This window comes from Chiroxiphia lanceolata, chromosome 20 (genome assembly GCF_009829145.1).
Source record: "Chiroxiphia lanceolata isolate bChiLan1 chromosome 20, bChiLan1.pri, whole genome shotgun sequence".
Taxonomy (NCBI): Eukaryota; Metazoa; Chordata; class Aves; order Passeriformes; family Pipridae; genus Chiroxiphia; species Chiroxiphia lanceolata.
The window spans coordinates 7,866,150-7,882,509 of record NC_045656.1 but is presented as its reverse complement, the minus strand read 5'-3'; the positions used below and the strand labels follow the sequence as shown (position 1 = coordinate 7,882,509).

The 16,360-nt window shown below is 50.5% G+C and overlaps 2 protein-coding genes across 6 annotated transcripts; one reads left to right on the top strand and one right to left on the bottom strand.

Moving 5' to 3' along the window:
* Nucleotides 1–1,086: 1,086 nt before the first annotated feature.
* On the bottom strand, nt 1,087–5,168 carry TTC19 (tetratricopeptide repeat domain 19). 3 transcript variants are annotated; one of them, XM_032707895.1, is made up of 10 exons: nt 4,985–5,168; nt 4,812–4,888; nt 4,633–4,743; nt 3,971–4,009; nt 3,446–3,502; nt 3,260–3,321; nt 2,647–2,741; nt 2,205–2,447; nt 1,855–2,103; nt 1,087–1,412 (listed from the first exon to the last, which is right to left on the bottom strand). In XM_032707895.1, exons 1-10 carry the CDS (start codon nt 5,166–5,168, stop codon nt 1,279–1,281), a joined length of 1,251 nt encoding a protein of 416 aa, XP_032563786.1. In that variant the 3' UTR covers nt 1,087–1,278. The 3 variants fall into 3 exon arrangements, with proteins under 3 accessions (XP_032563786.1, XP_032563787.1, XP_032563788.1); XM_032707896.1 differs by having other exon boundaries at nt 1,087–1,409; XM_032707897.1 differs by having other exon boundaries at nt 1,855–2,017; nt 2,293–2,447.
* Nucleotides 5,168–16,316, top strand: ZSWIM7 (zinc finger SWIM-type containing 7). Of its 3 annotated transcripts, none has more exons than XM_032707901.1 (6): nt 5,168–5,272; nt 6,207–6,304; nt 8,062–8,083; nt 10,832–10,934; nt 15,342–15,446; nt 16,010–16,316. In XM_032707901.1, the coding sequence occupies exons 2-6, from the start codon at nt 6,229–6,231 to the stop codon at nt 16,124–16,126; spliced, it is 423 nt and encodes a 140-aa protein (XP_032563792.1). In that variant the 5' UTR covers nt 5,168–5,272; nt 6,207–6,228; the 3' UTR covers nt 16,127–16,316. The 3 variants fall into 3 exon arrangements, with proteins under 3 accessions (XP_032563792.1, XP_032563791.1, XP_032563790.1); XM_032707900.1 differs by lacking the exon at nt 5,168–5,272 and adding an exon at nt 5,314–5,422; XM_032707899.1 differs by lacking the exon at nt 5,168–5,272 and adding an exon at nt 5,321–5,427 and having other exon boundaries at nt 6,206–6,304.
* The last annotated feature ends 44 nt before the right edge of the window (nt 16,317–16,360 follow it).

Genomic DNA, 16,360 nt, shown 5'->3' with positions numbered 1-16,360 from the left:
CTGCCCTCCGGGGCTCTGCAGGGCTCCCAGTTAACACTGCTGCTGTCCAAGGGCTCCCACTTCAGAACTAAAACCAGAACTTTAAAGGTTGGCTTTAATGTCAGAGCTTTTCTGTAGTACAGTCACATTTTTACTTCCTAGAGCTTGCTGAGAACAAAGATGTACATGATTTAAGTTTTTTCAGCTTCAGTGAACTTCTACTCCAGAAAACTCACATGCCTTAGCTCTAAGTTCAGCAGAGCTGAAGCTGCTACTGGAAGTGAACTAATAATGATGCATTTAACATTTCAGCTGGTTGGGACAACTCTCAGTTCTGACAACTGAGAGGTTAAAATTATGCTTGGTTATTGACAGAACTAGTTAATTCTGCTACCCTAACGAAATAGGGATTTGATAATTTCTGGTTTAATTCTCCTCTGTCTTTAACATTAGGCTTCCTGGCAGGGCAGAACTGAAAAATTCTGTTGTATAAAGCAGCTGTTCGTACTTGATTCACATGAAGGGATGTAGCTGACAAAGCTGGGTTTGTACATACCATCTTTTCCAACAGGAAGCCTCAGCATTCTATCACTGACCTATCCAAGGAAGGAGGACAGCTTTGGCACTCCGTGTGCTCTCCACTGGGGTAAGGGAGCCAAGTGTTGTATTTCTGACAACAGCTCTGTTTTGGTAACAGTCTCACCCCTCCCCTGAGAGGGCATGTTCTATCTTTGGATGCTCAATGCTTTGAAGAAATACCCTTGATCTTCAGGCAACCTGTTTGACAAGGACACAGGGCTACAGCTCTGTCACAGTGCAGGTATAGCCTGGGAAACGCTCTCCTGAAGTTCAAACACACTGCACTGTAGCACTGATGAAAGTGTAGCCCCTGTTGTGCTGTCCAGCACGTAAAGAGTGAGACAGTTCCTGCCTGTTCCTTTTCATGACTTGCTCTAGTACAGCCATGTTTTGAAATGGAATACTTCTGCAACAGGCAGGAGGAGCAAACAACTACTCCTTAACTGCAAGTATTAATACCAGGCCAGGCCTGCCCTTTGCTGACCTACTAGCACAGTAGGTCACTCTAACCACACACTGCACCACAAATTCACATAGTTAAGATTTCACACCTTTATTTTAGGATAAGTTGTTGGGCAGTAGCAGCCCTTCCTGTTTAGCAGTCCTTGAACTCCTCCTTGCTGCTCCCCTGGAGAATTGCACTGAGCTGGTCCCAGGCTGCTTGTGCTGACCAGCCCTTGTTGCCCTGGGCCACCTCAAGGTTGGACTCTGTAGCCAAACTTATTTGGAGCCCTTTCTCCTCTTGGCCAGCTCGGCTAATTCTTCCTGGATATGCTGGACAGAAGCAACATCCCCCTTCTGTTGTGCCTGCTTGAGAGCTTCTTTGTACACTAGTTTTGCTTGCAGAAAGTCTTCTGTAGCAAAAGGGAAAAGAGGGATGGCTACCCAGGTGCATCAGCCGTTTTCACAGTCCCCTCCTGAACCTGACCACGTGCAAAGGACAAGGACTGCTTGGAGCACATCAAGAACTAGGGAGATTCAGAAAATATCCTGCTGGGCTGTCACCTGTGATAGCTGGACAGCAACAATGACTGGACACGGTGCTGCATCAGCATTAATATCTTGCGGAAACAAATCTCATGCATGTCTTCTGTCCTTTTGGAGCCAGTTACTGTACACAGAGGACAAGGCAAACAAGACTCCCTGGCAACCTTCTGGGTCAGCAGTTGAATTCAGTTTGAATTGCCTTCACAAAGTCAGACCTACTGCTTAAACTAAAACTAGTCAAGCAAAGCCAACACTATAGTTGACAATACAGTCAAGCACAGCGACAAGCTTGGGCATTGATTTACTGACCTTTGTGCATCAGAATTGCTGCCAGGTTATTCAGCACCATGTGCTCCTCGGGGTGCTGAGTCTCCCTTGCCAGCTCTGCCGCCCTCTTCACGTAGGAATAGGCCTCGTCGTGGTGCCCCTGAGCATCCAGCACAGTCGCCAAGTCGTTCAGCAGGACCACAGTCTGCACCAGGATGGAAAGGGGAAGCCTCAGAGCAAGACTTGTGCAGCAGTCTGAGGCAGCAGAAGCATCACATTCATCCCCTGACACTCTAATAAAAGCAGCATTTCCCAGAGAAGCTTTCAGTAAGAAAGTGCTTTATATTTCTACATTTGCATGCTCGTCCTTCCTGGCAGGAAAACAGCCTTACTTAGTGCTGGGCATGTTGGATGTCGGCAAAGCTCCCTAGAGATCAGCCTTTCTTTCTTTAGTGGTCCAACCACTGTAGTACAAGTCACCTGAGGATGAGTCTCTCCCTGAACATCATTTGCTATCTGCAGAGCCTTCTCATACATTTTCTGGGCCGCTGGGAGCTGGTTCACGCTCAGGAGGTACCGAGCATAGGAGTCCAGGCTCATCCCGAGCAGGAGACGGGTGTTGGCCTTTTCTTCAGCTGCAAACAGAGAGGAGTGAAGTGGTCACTTGTCCAGGATCAAGCACAAGTCTCCATCCTACAAGAGCAGGAAGCTCATGCAGTGTCAAGATAACGGACCGACATGAAGGCGGTGCTTAGGTAATATGGAAAGCAACAACAAGGATATGAAAATGGAGAAAGGATAACGAGGAGCCTTTGGCAGACAAGGCAGTCCCACCTGGTAAGACATCCTCAGGCAAGTCCTTTTGCTTGGCAATCTTCTCCTCTAAGGTCAGGATGCAGAACTGGTATCCAGCTATGGCTAATTTGTCCCTGCAAAGTGCAAAGCAAAGCTCCTTCCATCCCTGAAGGGACAAATGTGAACACCTTCAACCCCTCATTCTAGAGGGCCTGCAAGGCTAATTTTCTCCTTCTGCAGCCCCTCAGTGCTCTCTTTATCATGGCCTGAACCCTTCTCTTGACCCATGGGCAAGGGGATCCAGGGGGTGGATAGGACCCCCTCCCCCCCACCAGGGCTGACTCAGGCCACCCATGCTGAGGCTTCTCTGAAAAATGAGGCTACAAGTCACCGGCCACCAACTGCTCTGCCCAGGGAGGTGTGGATTTCAGTTCTCCATGGCTGCTTCTGCCCTGAGCTGGGCTGGTCCTTACACCCCTTGCTGTGCTACACAACAGTGGGCAGGCAAATATGTGTGTGGGAACCTCTGAGCTGATGGTGTCTTGTCACAAAGCTTCCTCAGGCACTCTGTTCTTAAATAGCCTCTGCTTGGCCACCCCTGCCACTATGAAGCTGAGATGAAAGCCAAAGATGCCTTTAGCAGGGAACTCACTGTTTCTGAGCAGCGTAGATACTGGCCAGCTTGAGGGACATCTCAAGGATTGCATTGTCATCCTGCCAGGAGGACACACAATGCAACTGTCATTCTTCCTGCACCTCCTCAACAGAAACATTACTTTCTCAGAGTGTTTAAGAAATTAAAAATCCCCATCTTGTTGCCTTTCTCAGAAGAACATACCTCCTTCATGTCCCCTGCAAGCAAATAGCTCATACTTGCTTTGTAGAGCTTTTCTGCCTGAAACGAGAATTTTGAAGAGGATACCAAGGAATGATGGCACTTAAAACAGAGGCAGAGAGACTTGTCTCAAAGTGGTGGCATTTACACTGTGCATCAAGTTAGAAGTGAAAGGCTGACCAGAGCCCAGTGGACTGCTATACCAGCCAGGCATTTACCATGTCTGTGTGTGCTCAGGGCTTTCCCAGATTCTCCTCGGGAGAGCCACCTAAATGCTCAGCTGTGGCATTTGACAGTAAGAGGTATTCCTTCCCTTGCACACCATGTTGGAGCTCAAAATTTAACTGTGAGAGCATCTTTCTCAGCATCACGTGGGACTGGCAGTTCTAAGGCAGATTGTTCTGCTTTGCACTGGGGAGTCTCTGCCTCACAGCCCTCAGCCTGCAGCTTGTCCCAGCACACCACAGCTTCGAGATCCTGCATGAGATGCCAACATCTTAAAATTCAGGGGGAAAACCAGTTACTCACATTGTCCAGCTGTCCCTGCATGAAGGCCACATTTGCCATCTGGAAGAGACAAACAGCGCTGAAGCTTCACAAAGGTAGTGATGTCGGGGTTTAGAGATGTAACAAGAACTGGCAGTGCTTAGAAACTACAGATAACTGAGCCAAGAGATTTAAAGAAACAACAAAGAGGGGAGCTTAGGCAGCCAGCAAGGCAACACCCAGTTACTTCTTAACCAGGTGCACTGTCCTGAAGGCAGTTACTTAGAACTTTGGGGGGGCTCCAGACAGACAAGACCACCAAGACCCTCAATGAAGACCCTCAGAGATCTTGTAAGTATATGCATATATGCTAAGAAGTGTTGGGAAGTGTCATGAATATGTAACAGGAGCGCAGGAAAGAAAAAATGAATAATTACATAATGCTGACATATGAGCTGTAGTGGAGATACCTCGGTGTGCCCTTTGGTGAAACAATGACCCTTGGCACCGATTAAAGAATGCCTGATTTCTAAAACTCACAAGTTCAGTTTTAGAAGTTTCTTCCAAGTGCTGCTTTTAGGCAACAGTAGAAGGGACGAGCCTCAACTCAGCTGCTTTTGCTTCTCCCTCCAGCTGCACCGCAGCCCCGGAATCCGGCACAACCCCTCCCTGCCCGGGGGCACCTGTGTCCCGCAGGCCCTTACCACGCTGTAGGTGTAGGCGATGGCCTGCCTGTTGTCCTCCTGGTGCGACAGCCGCAGGGCCTGGTGCAGGAGCCGCTCGGCCTCCGCCAGCTCCCCCTTCATGACGCTGAGCTGGGGGGACCCGGGGCCGGTCAGCGCCGGGCCCCAAGCCCCGACCGCCCGCGGGCCCCGCGCCTCACCTTGGCCTTCTTCAGCAGCAGGATGATCGCGTCCTCGCCCTCCTCCTCCTCGGCGTCCCGGGGGAACAGCGACAGCCCTGCGGGGACAGGGCAACAGGGGATGGAGTCACCGAGGATGGAGTCACCGGGGATGGGTGATGGTCACCGGCGATGGGTGACCGCGGCCTCCTCACCTCCCAGGAAGGCCAGTGCAGCGCCGGCCGGCCGGGCCCAGCGCTGCCGCGCCAACGCCGTGGTGGTGCCGGTGGTGCCGCCGCGCTGCCCCCGGTGGCCGCGGGGCCCGGCGGGGCAGGGCCGGAGCACGGCGGGGCAGCGCCGGGGCCGCAGCCGGGACAGGACCCGCGGCACCGCCGCCATCCCGCGCGGGCCCTTTAAGAGCGCGCGCCGACAGTGACGTCACCGGGAGCGGGACCCGGAGCGGGAGCGGGATCTGCTCCCGCTGGGAAGAGCAGCGGCGGCCGGTCAGGGAGGGGTTCCAGCCCCCCTGCCCAGCCCCGGAGAGGGTCACCTGGAGAGCCGCGCTCCTCAGGGCAGGAGGGACACGGAGCGCCTGGAGCGGGAACCGCGCGGGGCAGCGAGGGGATGGAGAGCTGGAGCGTCTCTCCAACGAGGAAAGGCTGGGGGAGCCGGGGGAGTTCAGCCTCGAGGAGAGACGGCTGAGAGGGGGCCTCATTGATGTGTATAAATATCTAAAGGAGGGGTGTCAGAGGATGGGCCGGGCTCTGCTCGGGAGTGCCGAGCAATGGGACAGGAACATGCTCAGGAAGCTGCCCCTGAACATGAGGAAGAACTTTTTCACTGTGCAGTGACCGAGCACTGAACAGAGACCAGAGAGGCTGTGGAGTCTCCCTCACTGGAGATACTCCAGAACCATCTGGGCACAATCCTGTGCCATGTTCTCTGGGATGGCCCTGCCGGAGCAGGGGGTGGGACCAGACAAGCCACTGGCCCCTTCCAGCCTGACCCATCCTGTGGCTCTGTGACCCGGGGTCGCTGTCCCAGCACGGGTGGCTCTAAATAGCCCCGGGAGCCCCTAGGGACCACAGTGCAGAGCAGCCATTCCCTGAGGGATCCTCCGGGGCAGCCAAGGCCGGGAGGGCTGTGCAGGGAACCGGGACACTCCAGGCACAGCCTCCCCCTGTCCCCATCCCTGTGCCCCCGGTCCCCTCCATGGGACCTGTGTGTGCTTGTGGGCATCTGAGAGAGACCCACGTGTTTGTGAGGAATCCCGTGTTCCCAGAACGTGTGAAAAACACATTTTACAAGTTGCTGAGGATGCCCTTCCTTGGCCTTGTTGCTGGATTGGGGTAGAGCACTGCCTGGATACACCCTCCTGGTTTATGGGATCCACAGTGACCTTAATGATTTCCCACTGTCTCCTGTTCTCACTTCCAGGGATGAGTCCAGTGCCAGTGAGATGGGCAGTACCTTGCCAGCAGTAGCAGAAGAGCTTCTGAAAGAGATCAAAAAGGCTTTTCAGGAGACCTCACACGGTATGTAAAGGAAAAGCAGGATGATCCCAGCAGGCAGTGGCCAGTAATGCCGCTGTCAGACTCAGGCAGTGATGAGGGTCTTTGGCCACCCCTTGTTTGCATCCTCTGCAGACCCCGTTGCCTCAGGGATGGGCTTCACCTTGGTATCCTTCTGTGGAGACAGCACAAAGGGGTGTGAAGCACAGATAATGGGGAGCAGCCCCTTCTCAAAGTCAAATTCAAAAATTAGACTGGTTGGAGCACTTCTTTTGAATGTGGTACTTAAAGTAATGCTGCTTCTTAGAGCTTCTGGTGGATGTGGTTGCACTTGAGGGATGATTATTTACGTCCCTCTATGCAGGAATTTTGCTGTGCCTTCTGTAATGCTGCTTTTAATTTTAATTTCAAAACTGGAGTTGAAAGGGAAGTCTTCATAAACCTGATCCCATTACCTGACTGACCAGCAGAGGGGGATGTGTTGGTGATCCCAGGGCAAGGAACAAACTTCCCATTGCTTGAATGAAACAAGCATAAGCCAACAGTGAAATCCTGGCCAATTCCAGCAGCTAGTTAAGAACAATTACCTTCCCTGCACTTTGGAGCACTGACTGTTTCTGTAATCTGTGCTAAGAGAGTATTAATGTTTGTGTTTACTTGATAAGTAGCACAGAATGGCTCTGATGAAAGTGTCTGTTGAAGGAATATTTTTAACTGCACTAAAACCAACCAAATAAGCCTTCAGAGAAGTCTGTCTGAGCACTACGTGAGAGTGAGGAATGGGCAGAGACTTACTGTCTAAACTGTCAGAGTGACCCCAGTGACAGCTTTTTGGAACACTTGCAGCATGGCTCCTATCAGGTTAGAGCAGATCCAAAATCTACATGTGACTTTTAAAAGAGCTTTTTAAATCCTGTTGTAAATTAAGGGAAAAAAAAAAAGTCAACGTTCCTTTAAAGGTGTATTTCTCCTTAAAGCACAATGGTACCAAGGCACACACACTGAGACAGAGCTGTGGAAACAAACTGATCAATCACTTTGGAGAATTAAAATAAAGTTGGAAAACTCAAACTGACAGTGCAAGTCATAGAGGATATTTTTAATTGTTGGAACAAAAGATTTTAAAGTAAAAAAATCCAGATCTTCCAGTGGGATATGGAGACATAGTACATTGTGTCCCATGGGTGATAACAGAAAGATCATATTGGACAAGCAGAACCTGAGCTGTTAGTACAACAAACAGACTGGGTTTTTTAAGTGTAACTTTCCAGCTTAACAAGAAGTTCCAATAATTGAAGACATGATGTTTCTGTGTGCTGCATTAAAAGCCATAAACTAGTGGCGCCCTGCAAGTCTGTGCTGGGAAAAGAACAACATTTTTAAAGTTGAGTTCTCAGCTCTTGCCAAGAGAATTTCAGGGGAAACAATATATATATATATTTTTAACCAACTCCTTAAAGTGACAGAGTAAGTTGTTGAGGCCCCATGGCTTTTATTGTGTGCTTTTAAAAGTAGGATATCATAAAAGAAAGTACATGTGGGCTTCTGCATTTCTTTTTAAAATTAATCCCTGGGGTGGTGATTGCTGTACTTGGTAAGTGCCTTAGCACTACCATAGCAATAGTTTTGCTGCTCCCTGTTGCTTTCTTGGTGGCTAGAGAGGATGGTTAGAGCCCTGCAGTCCTGTGTGGCCTCTGGGGGTACCTTAGGGAGGCACTGGCCTCCCTGTGATGCTGTAGGGAAATTCAGCAAAATCACGTTTCCTTTTCTTTTTCTTGCAGTCCCTGATGAGCTGCTGCTGAGGTGAGTTAACTTTTGCTTCAGTTCCTGTCCCAGGTATCCTGAAAGGGCAGTTGGTGATCAGCTCTCATCACAGCACTGCTGGTTTTCTCCTGTGTTTGACCACGTGCTGCATGAAACGTGTAACCGCTGCGTGGTTTTGCTGGTGCTGGAAATGCAGGTTCAGAGAGACCATCTCAAGGGTTTTTCCAGAAATTCATGGAATTCCCTCTGTGTCACTGCATCTCCTGTGACAACCTGCTCTAATTTAAACCCAGGATGATTTAACCTGAGCTCTGAGTCCACCCTCAGATGTGGAATGAGTTTTCTGTGAGAGTGGACTGTGTTTCAGGGTGACTCAGGCCGCTGCATCTCACTGTGTCCCCATCACTGTGAGCACAGCAGCACCCTGAGATCACTTGTTCTGAGTCATGGGCACGTGTGATAGAAAGGGAGAAGTGAATGTATCATCTCCCTGCACGAGGGAATTGTTAACCTGAAGATTACCCTGAGAGGTTTCTGCTGTTTGGGGGAAGTCTCAGGTCAGTGTAATCACCCTTGTGTTGATTGAAGCTTGTGAACATTTCAGTCATTCCCAAGCAGTCTCCTAAGAGATCCAAGTTTCACAACATCAGCCCTCACTAATTGGTGTTGAAGGTGGAGAAAAGGCAGTGTCACAGTGAAAAGAGACTTTTCAGATTTATCTTTAAGTGTGTGTTCCTGCCTACCAGGAGAAGAGATCACCAGGAACCCTTTCAGGCCTTAATCCCTTTGTGTTAAAGTTGTCTAAGGTAACACTTGTGAAAGGTGTGCTGGCTCCCCCTCCTGGGACCAAAATGGCCTTTGAAGGGTGGGATTAGATTTGACAAGTCTCTTTTTGTTTCCTTCTCATCACAAAAGAGAAGGAAAGAAATTCCCATGTTAAGTTTAATAAGGGTCAGGTGGTAACTCTTGGCAGTCAGATTTCCATCAATCCCCTGTAACCACCAGATCTGAAGTATTCTGATTTAATTTCTGAACCTCTTCCAAATCTCTGAAGTCCTTGAATTTCTGTTGAGCATTTCCTGTTAAACTGATCAAATTATATACATGAGAAAAGAACTCCCTAAATTTGAAAGAGTTACTGAAACTCATTAAACTCAGCCCCCTTCTAGTCCCAGGCCTAATCATTAAGGAATGTCTTACGTTAAGCGTTCCCCCACCCACCTCCTCAGCCCTCAGATGAAGCCAGTCCTTATTGCCTTGAGTTTGTGCAACTGGAGTTTTGGGTCTTCCTGGAATCAGTCTGTCTGCTTGGCTTGTTATCAGTGAGCTTGACTCAGAGGTGTAGGTCAGCCTTGCTGGGCTGCCAGGGCTCTGCCTTGGTGTGTCCTCACTGGAGCTGGAAACGTTCCTCCTTCTCCTGCTCATGTTTTGTGCTATCTTTTCATCACTGCTGATTTTCTTCTTGTTTACCCTTGTAACTAATCCAGACTACACAGATTTTTCTCAGCAGATGAAAGGTCTGCAAAGTTAACTGAGTTGCCCCTGAGCAATTTGGAACACGCTCAGAGCAGCTGGATTTGCGGGTCTAGAGTTACTTTTAAGCCCACAAGCTGTCTGGACAATAGGCTAGAGGTGCAGATGTCCATATTTAACATACAGCTTATCATATACCCATGCAGGGCATCAGCAGGAGATAAATCCTCCTTGCAGAGATGTGCAGGGAGTGTGCAGATGGAAGTTGCTGTGCCTTAAGGACTCACAGCTCTTTATTTTCCACTTGCTGGTGTGGAATTTTACAGCAGGGAGCACAGCAGTGGCCAGACAGAGGTGAGTGCCTCTGTGGGGCTGCCCCACAGCACTGAAGTCAAGGAGAGTCGTGTGCCTGAGCAAACCTGGCTTAGCCTTGACTGTGCCCCATCCCAGGCACTCTCTGATCCATAAATGCTGTGCAGTAGTGCATTCCTGCCTGGAAGGAAGGGGAAAGGGGTTTTAGGGAGAGTGGAGGGACATGAGCACATGCTGCCCCTGGGTGTTTATCTGGGATAACTTTGCTGTCTCTGAGCCCTGCTTGTAGCTGGATTAGAGATGTAAAACTGCTGCTGTCTGGTGGCTCCACGTGCAGTGGAGTGTCTTACGTCATTCCTTGATAGTTTCCTGCTTCCTCTTGATGCAGTTTGGTGGGTAGAGAAAGAATAATTTATCCCTCAGTTGTGACTGTGATAGAGGAGGCTCCATCACTACAAAATGACTCATTCATCCTCCAGGGTTTAAACCAATTTCCCTGGGATGAGGAAGGAGCCCCATTGCTGCACTTCCTATTGCTCCAGGAGCTCTGTGTCATCCTGGCTCTCTCCTTGCTCCAAGGCATGATGTGTGGACCATGACTGGAGGTGGGATTCAAGGCCAACTGATCAATCACCTGATCCAGGACAATGCATCCAGGATGTACAGTTAAGCTGTCCCAGAGCACAAGCCCCTTTTCCCTTTAGCAAGTCTGGCTCCCTGTGCTCCAGTGCTGCTCCCAGTAAAATCCCTGTTTATGCTTGTTGTGCTCAAGTGACAGTTTCACAGTTACTGCAGCAAGGATAATTGGGCTCTGTGTGTGACACTCCTGTTGTCTGTAACCTCAGCTACATCCCCTGGGATTTCCTTCCTTCTGCTTCTCTTTGCCAGCATGTCTTATTTTGCTTTGGCTGCAGGCTCTGTAGGGCCACATCCATGGACTAGGGCTAAGCCAGGTGGCCTCTTTTTGTGGTGTGACCTAACTAGAGACACATTCTCTTTCAGGCTGAAGTTCATATTTGGCCCATGTGCTGTCCCAGCTTTGGATTTGGTGGATCACTGTTCTGTCACCCGAGTCACGTCCCCCAGTGGAAGGACCCTGTACCAGGTACACACTCCTCTCCAGCCTTGCTTTCTGATGCTTTCCAGCTGGCATGTGAGCCAATACTTTCCTGACTTTGCAGAACATGGAAGGGCACTTGGATAAACACAGAGAGAATGTCAGTATTTTACAAACTCCGAAAGTGATAGTGGAGAGCAGCAGCCACGGACTAGAATTAGAACAGCACAGTACACTGCCATCTTCTTTGTGGCTCCCAGCCAGTCAGAGATAATTTATGTGTTTGTGGGTGTCACAGTCAGAAGGAAGTTTTCCAGGGATTGCTAATTTTGCTTTATTACTCTCATCCTATGCAACAAAGGAAGTTCTTCCTCTTGACCAGTTGTACACAACAGTGTTATCTGCCATCACTGCGTTGCTTTCCCTGTTGCACACCAAACCTCTTGACCTCTGCTTGGCAGGAGGATCCTTGCTGCCTGGGAGGAAGTGATGCAGGCCAAATTCCGTGGGTTTCATTCTAGTTCACTTGTAGCCAAATCTGTGAATCACAGAAACATCTTAATAAAATGGCATTTTAGGGAGAAGAGCTCACCTTAGCCCTGAAGATCAAACTCCTCTTACAGCACAGGATGGGAGGTGGAGCTGAGGCTCATTAGGTGAAAAGAGGAGCCTTTGAGAGATTTGGTGGAGCACCCAATTCCCACTTAGCACTCCTGACCCCCTCAGGTAGCACAGCCCCTCCACTGCTGAACCTGGGGCTGTGCTTTTCACACACCACAGAAGGGGAATCTCTTTGCTCACTGTTATAGCAGCCAAAAGGAACATTTCTAAATATCCTTCTCTCCTCCAATGGAGGTCCTGAGATGCTCTGGGGTCATTTAGGGTGAGAGAAGAGCTGTGAAGTCAAGCCTGGGTAATGACACAAACATTTCTCACATGTTGAGGGCTTGCATTGCTTCATTTGCACATCGAGTCTTTATCGCTTCTGGGGCCCTGGAGAGAGCACAGCCCCTCCAGAGAGTCATGAATCATATACAGTGCTCAAGAACACAGCCTGAGATTTTAATTGAGGGCTTGCCTGTGGGTATTTGATAAAGCCTAAGAAGCTCTGCTTCCAGCACCCTTAGACAGCAGCTGCCTCAATAATTAATTGAATGCTCAAAGGCTTTTCCTTTTTTACTGTTGCCTGTCTGAATATGCCACTGGGCAGAGAATGGTCACATTCCCTTTGCAGAGCTTTGTCAGGCCGTGCAGGCTAAGGCAGAGCTTTGCAGGGCATTGATTAATAGCTACTGATGGCCCCAACAGCTGGATCAACACACTGAAAGAGAGCAAGTGTCAGAACTGCTCTCCTCCTGCCTCTGCAGGGAGAGGGAGCCACGGGCTCCTCTGTGGAGAAGGAACCCCGGGACAGGTAGGTCAGGGCTGGTCACCAGGAGTTAATGCAGGACAAAGCTGTAGGAAGCAGCCCCTGCCTGCAGGTTCCTGTGTGCTTCCCAACAGCATTCCTCTTTGGTGGAGCCTGATTGCTGATTAAGGCCACACTGATGAGTTCATTAGCAGAGGAATCCGGAGAGATATTTTCTCTGGGGGTGTGAGGTTGGTCCCATTGTGAAATTCTTCCTCAGCAGCAGCTGTCTGAGATGCAGAAACAAAGAGCAGAGCCTCCCTTGAGGCCAGTGGCTGGAGCAGTGACAGGAACACAATCTGGGGTCGAAGGAACTGAAACTCTGGGTGGGACACTGCACTGGAGAGCCACTTCATTTGTGTGTGTGGTGGAAACATGTAGCCCAACTCTGTGCACTTGGGGAGAGGGGGGCACCCATGGCTGCCTGGACACATCCACAGTCATCCCTTTTAATTACTCCCCAGAAAGTCATCTCTGCCTTTTGCACCCAGATGTGGTTGAGCTGGAATGTGAGGTGGTGCTTTCACTTGCAGCTGGATCTGGAGAACCGTGCTCTTTGAGGCTGGTCCTGTTGTGAAACTCCTTTGGGTCATTACAGCCAAATCTGAAATGTTGATACTTCCATATCACCCAGCACATCTAGGTAAAGCTTCAGGGGAAGAAGACTCTGCTCAGACAGGCCCTAGGACTGCAGCCTGTAGTGTAGGCAGCTCTTGCCCTCAGGAGCTGAGATGGGAGAAGAAAGACCTCTCAGTCAAGTGAAAGCTATGATTTGTGCTTTAATGCCTGGGCATTAATGCCCTTGCTGCTTAATAGAGGAGTAACACTGATGGAGTGTTCAGGGGCTGATGTTACCTCAGAGTTGTGAGCATCCCAGGAGAGCCTGTGTGACACCTGCCTGTGCTGCAGACTGAATCCAACCCGTGTAACTCCAGCTCAGGGATAAATAACCCTGACCTGCTGCAGAGATGGTGGGTCTGGCTGATGGTGGAGCTGTGCTGGATTTGGCAGAAGTGCAGAGTGGTGACCAGGCAGCATTTGGGGCTCCCTTTAGCTCTGCCCAAGTTGCAGGAATGCTGAGCTGTGGAGTGAAGCCAATGAGCAGGGGGAGAGGCAGTGCTTTAGCCCTCCTGCCAACTGCCACTTGCATTGCTCACATCCTGCACTTTCATGAGGTTCTTCTCTTTCATGTCTTTTTCCATTCGTTTCCTAGAACTGTGTGGGATCTGAGCATCAGGCCCTGGCACAGACTGTGGTGCTGCCTGTCTCTGTGTGTGCTGGTGGCAGCAGGAGCTGCCACGGTGCCTCAGCTGACCCTCCTGTGTCCCCACATGCTGGCAGGGACACCACCAAGGGGATTTTTCCTCATTGTGCAGCCAGCAAATGCCTGGAGATGAGGGCGGCGGAAGGAAATCTCGTGGCATCTCAAGGCCAGGAGAGCACCCCCGTGCCTGGCTGGGCTGCAGCTGGCCAGGAACAGAGGCACCTTTTTCTCTTAGTCTTTGGATTTTAGATTCTGCCTTATTAGGCAGAAGCTGTGTTCTGTTCTTGCCATCTAGGTCAGGATGGGGGAACGCTAAACTCAGCCCAAATCTGGCAGTGTCTGTCTGTGGCTTCCCCCCCTCCTCAAAGGAAAACACTTCTGAAGGAAAGGCACCATTGGAATACTTCATCTTGGAAAAAACAATCAAAGGGGCTAGAGGAAAACAAACTTATCAGAAGTGAAACAAACTCAGCCTGGACTACAGGGTAAAGGCCAGACTGAAAAAAGAATGGTTTCCACTGAAATGGGAATGTGTCCCGGATCTGCTGGGACTAAGAGGGATTTTGAGGCATAGAAACTTTTGTGGGAGAGCCTAAACTGGATGTTACCTATTGGGCAAAGAGCTTCAGGGGGCAGGAGAAGGCTCCCCTTGCAAGTGCAGCTCTGGACTGGGAGGGACAATGTTCCTCTGGAGGGGCTTGGAGTGCCAGGGATGTCCTGGAGGGGAGCAGCACACTGCAGAGCCCCACTGGCTTTGCACTTTTTTGTGTTTTTCTTTGGATTTAGGTGTATGTGAGCCACAGATCCTGCCAGAGTCTAAAGCCTGGTGTGGGAGAGGGGTGTGTTGTGCCCTCAGAGCCCGGGATGTGCAGTGTGCAGATCCTTCCCCTGCCACAGGAGAGGGCAGTTGGCCCTTAAAGTAGCTTTCTAAAAGCAATTTTCCAGTCTTGAAGAAACCAAAAGAGAAATAATAATCCATAGGCTGGCTTTCCTATATCCTGCAGTCAGCTCCAGCAGCTCACAGTTTACTTGTCTGTTTATCTGTGCTGGAACACATTTGCCTGCACCCCATGCCCCTGGTGCAGCAGGAATATGCCTCAGGACCAACCTGGCAGGGGAACAGCATGTGGGAAAAGGAGGCAGTGCTGTTCCCAAACCAGAGATGGAGCAGGGAAGCTTCTTCTCTGGAGACTTCAACTTTGTTTATTCAGACAAATCTGGATTCCAGTAGCTGCAGCTGGTTTTGGGAGCAGAACAGCAAGAGCCTTCGCAGCCTCCAGCCACTGGAGGTGGTTAGAAAAGGAAAGGCTTCACTGCAAGTGCTCCCTGCTGCTCTCCTTCCATCCCCAGGCCCGTGGTGGTTCTGGATCCACAACTGGGCTTTGTGTGACAAGGGAGTCTTTGTCATCTTCACCAGTCTGCCAGTACTGGGGCAGGGAGCTCACTGGAGGGGCTGGCAGCTCACAGGGAGATCAGGGATGGTGCCACTGCCCTTCTCCTGGTCCCTTGGCAGCAGACAAGTCACTGGAGCTGGGGTCTGCAAGCAGAGGTGCAGGAGCACTTCCTTACCTGTCTGTGGGGAGAGAAGCTTGTAGAGGGCATGGGGAACCTGAGGAGTCTCAAGGTTAGCTGGGTCACTGCAGTGTTTGGGGACACTTGTACTGTGACACCTGCCAGCTGTGAGCTGGGAATCATTGGTGGGAGGGCTCAGTCCAGGTCCAGGTTGAGCGAGACAATTTAAAAGGGAATGCTGCCTCTGACCCCTTGGCTGCCTTTGTTTCAGGTCCTTGGGAGCTCAGGCAAACTCTACACCTGCTACAGCTCCTGCCACTTCTGCACATGTCCTTCTTTCGGGTTCTCTGTGCTGCAGAAGAGTGTGAGCCTTCTGGTGAGTTCTCTGCCTCAGCCTGGGGCCAGGACAGGGAGCAGAGGAGAAGGCTGTGCTCTGCTCCATGAGCAGCCTGAAAGTTCCAAGGGAGCAAACACGAATGTTGAGTTGACCATGCAGGCTGAGCCTGACCCACTGTATGACTGGCCTCTGAGAGCTGCAGCCGGTGGGGGGACTAGGGCTGGGGAGGGCTTTTGTTGTTCATGATGCACTCCTGTTCTGACTTTCAAGAGATTTATAATCCCCAATCTCCTGGGACAAGGGCTTGTGCCACGAATGGAACTGCCACATGGAATCTGGCTGATGGAGGGGTGCAGTTCACCTGGTGCCAGTGAGGGAGGGCTCAGCTGGCTGCAGTTGTGGGGAGGGTGTCAGGAGCCAGGACACATTTCTGTGTCACATCCCTGCGTTACATTATCCTAGTGGCAGAACTGGGGCAAACAGAGCCCTGTGCCAGGGCTTGGCATGGCACCATGGAGGGGACCATGTGGTTTATTAGACCCATTCTGGCCAGGATGGATCCCTGGTCCAGGCAGATCACGACATTCCCGTTAACTTTGCAGTGCAAACACATACTCGCTGTCTACCTCAGCCAGGCCATGGGAGCCTGCCAGGAACTCACTGTCTCTGAGGAGCAGCTCACAAGCATCTTGCTGGCTGAGGAAGAGGAGGAAGGATGAAGGATTTGGATCACATGGGGTTGTACTTTCTGTGTACCCTCCTGGAGGTGTAGCTGGCATTTTTCGTATCTGCAAGGCTGTCAAATGCTCGTGGTGGCTGGCAGGTTTCTTACTGTGCTGCCAAGCATGACATTAATTAGCAGCTTTGCACTGATAAATTAATTAATAAATGTTAAGAAACCTGTGTTGACTTCTGTTTCATTAATTAGGCTGTTCTTGGGATTTCTGAAGATG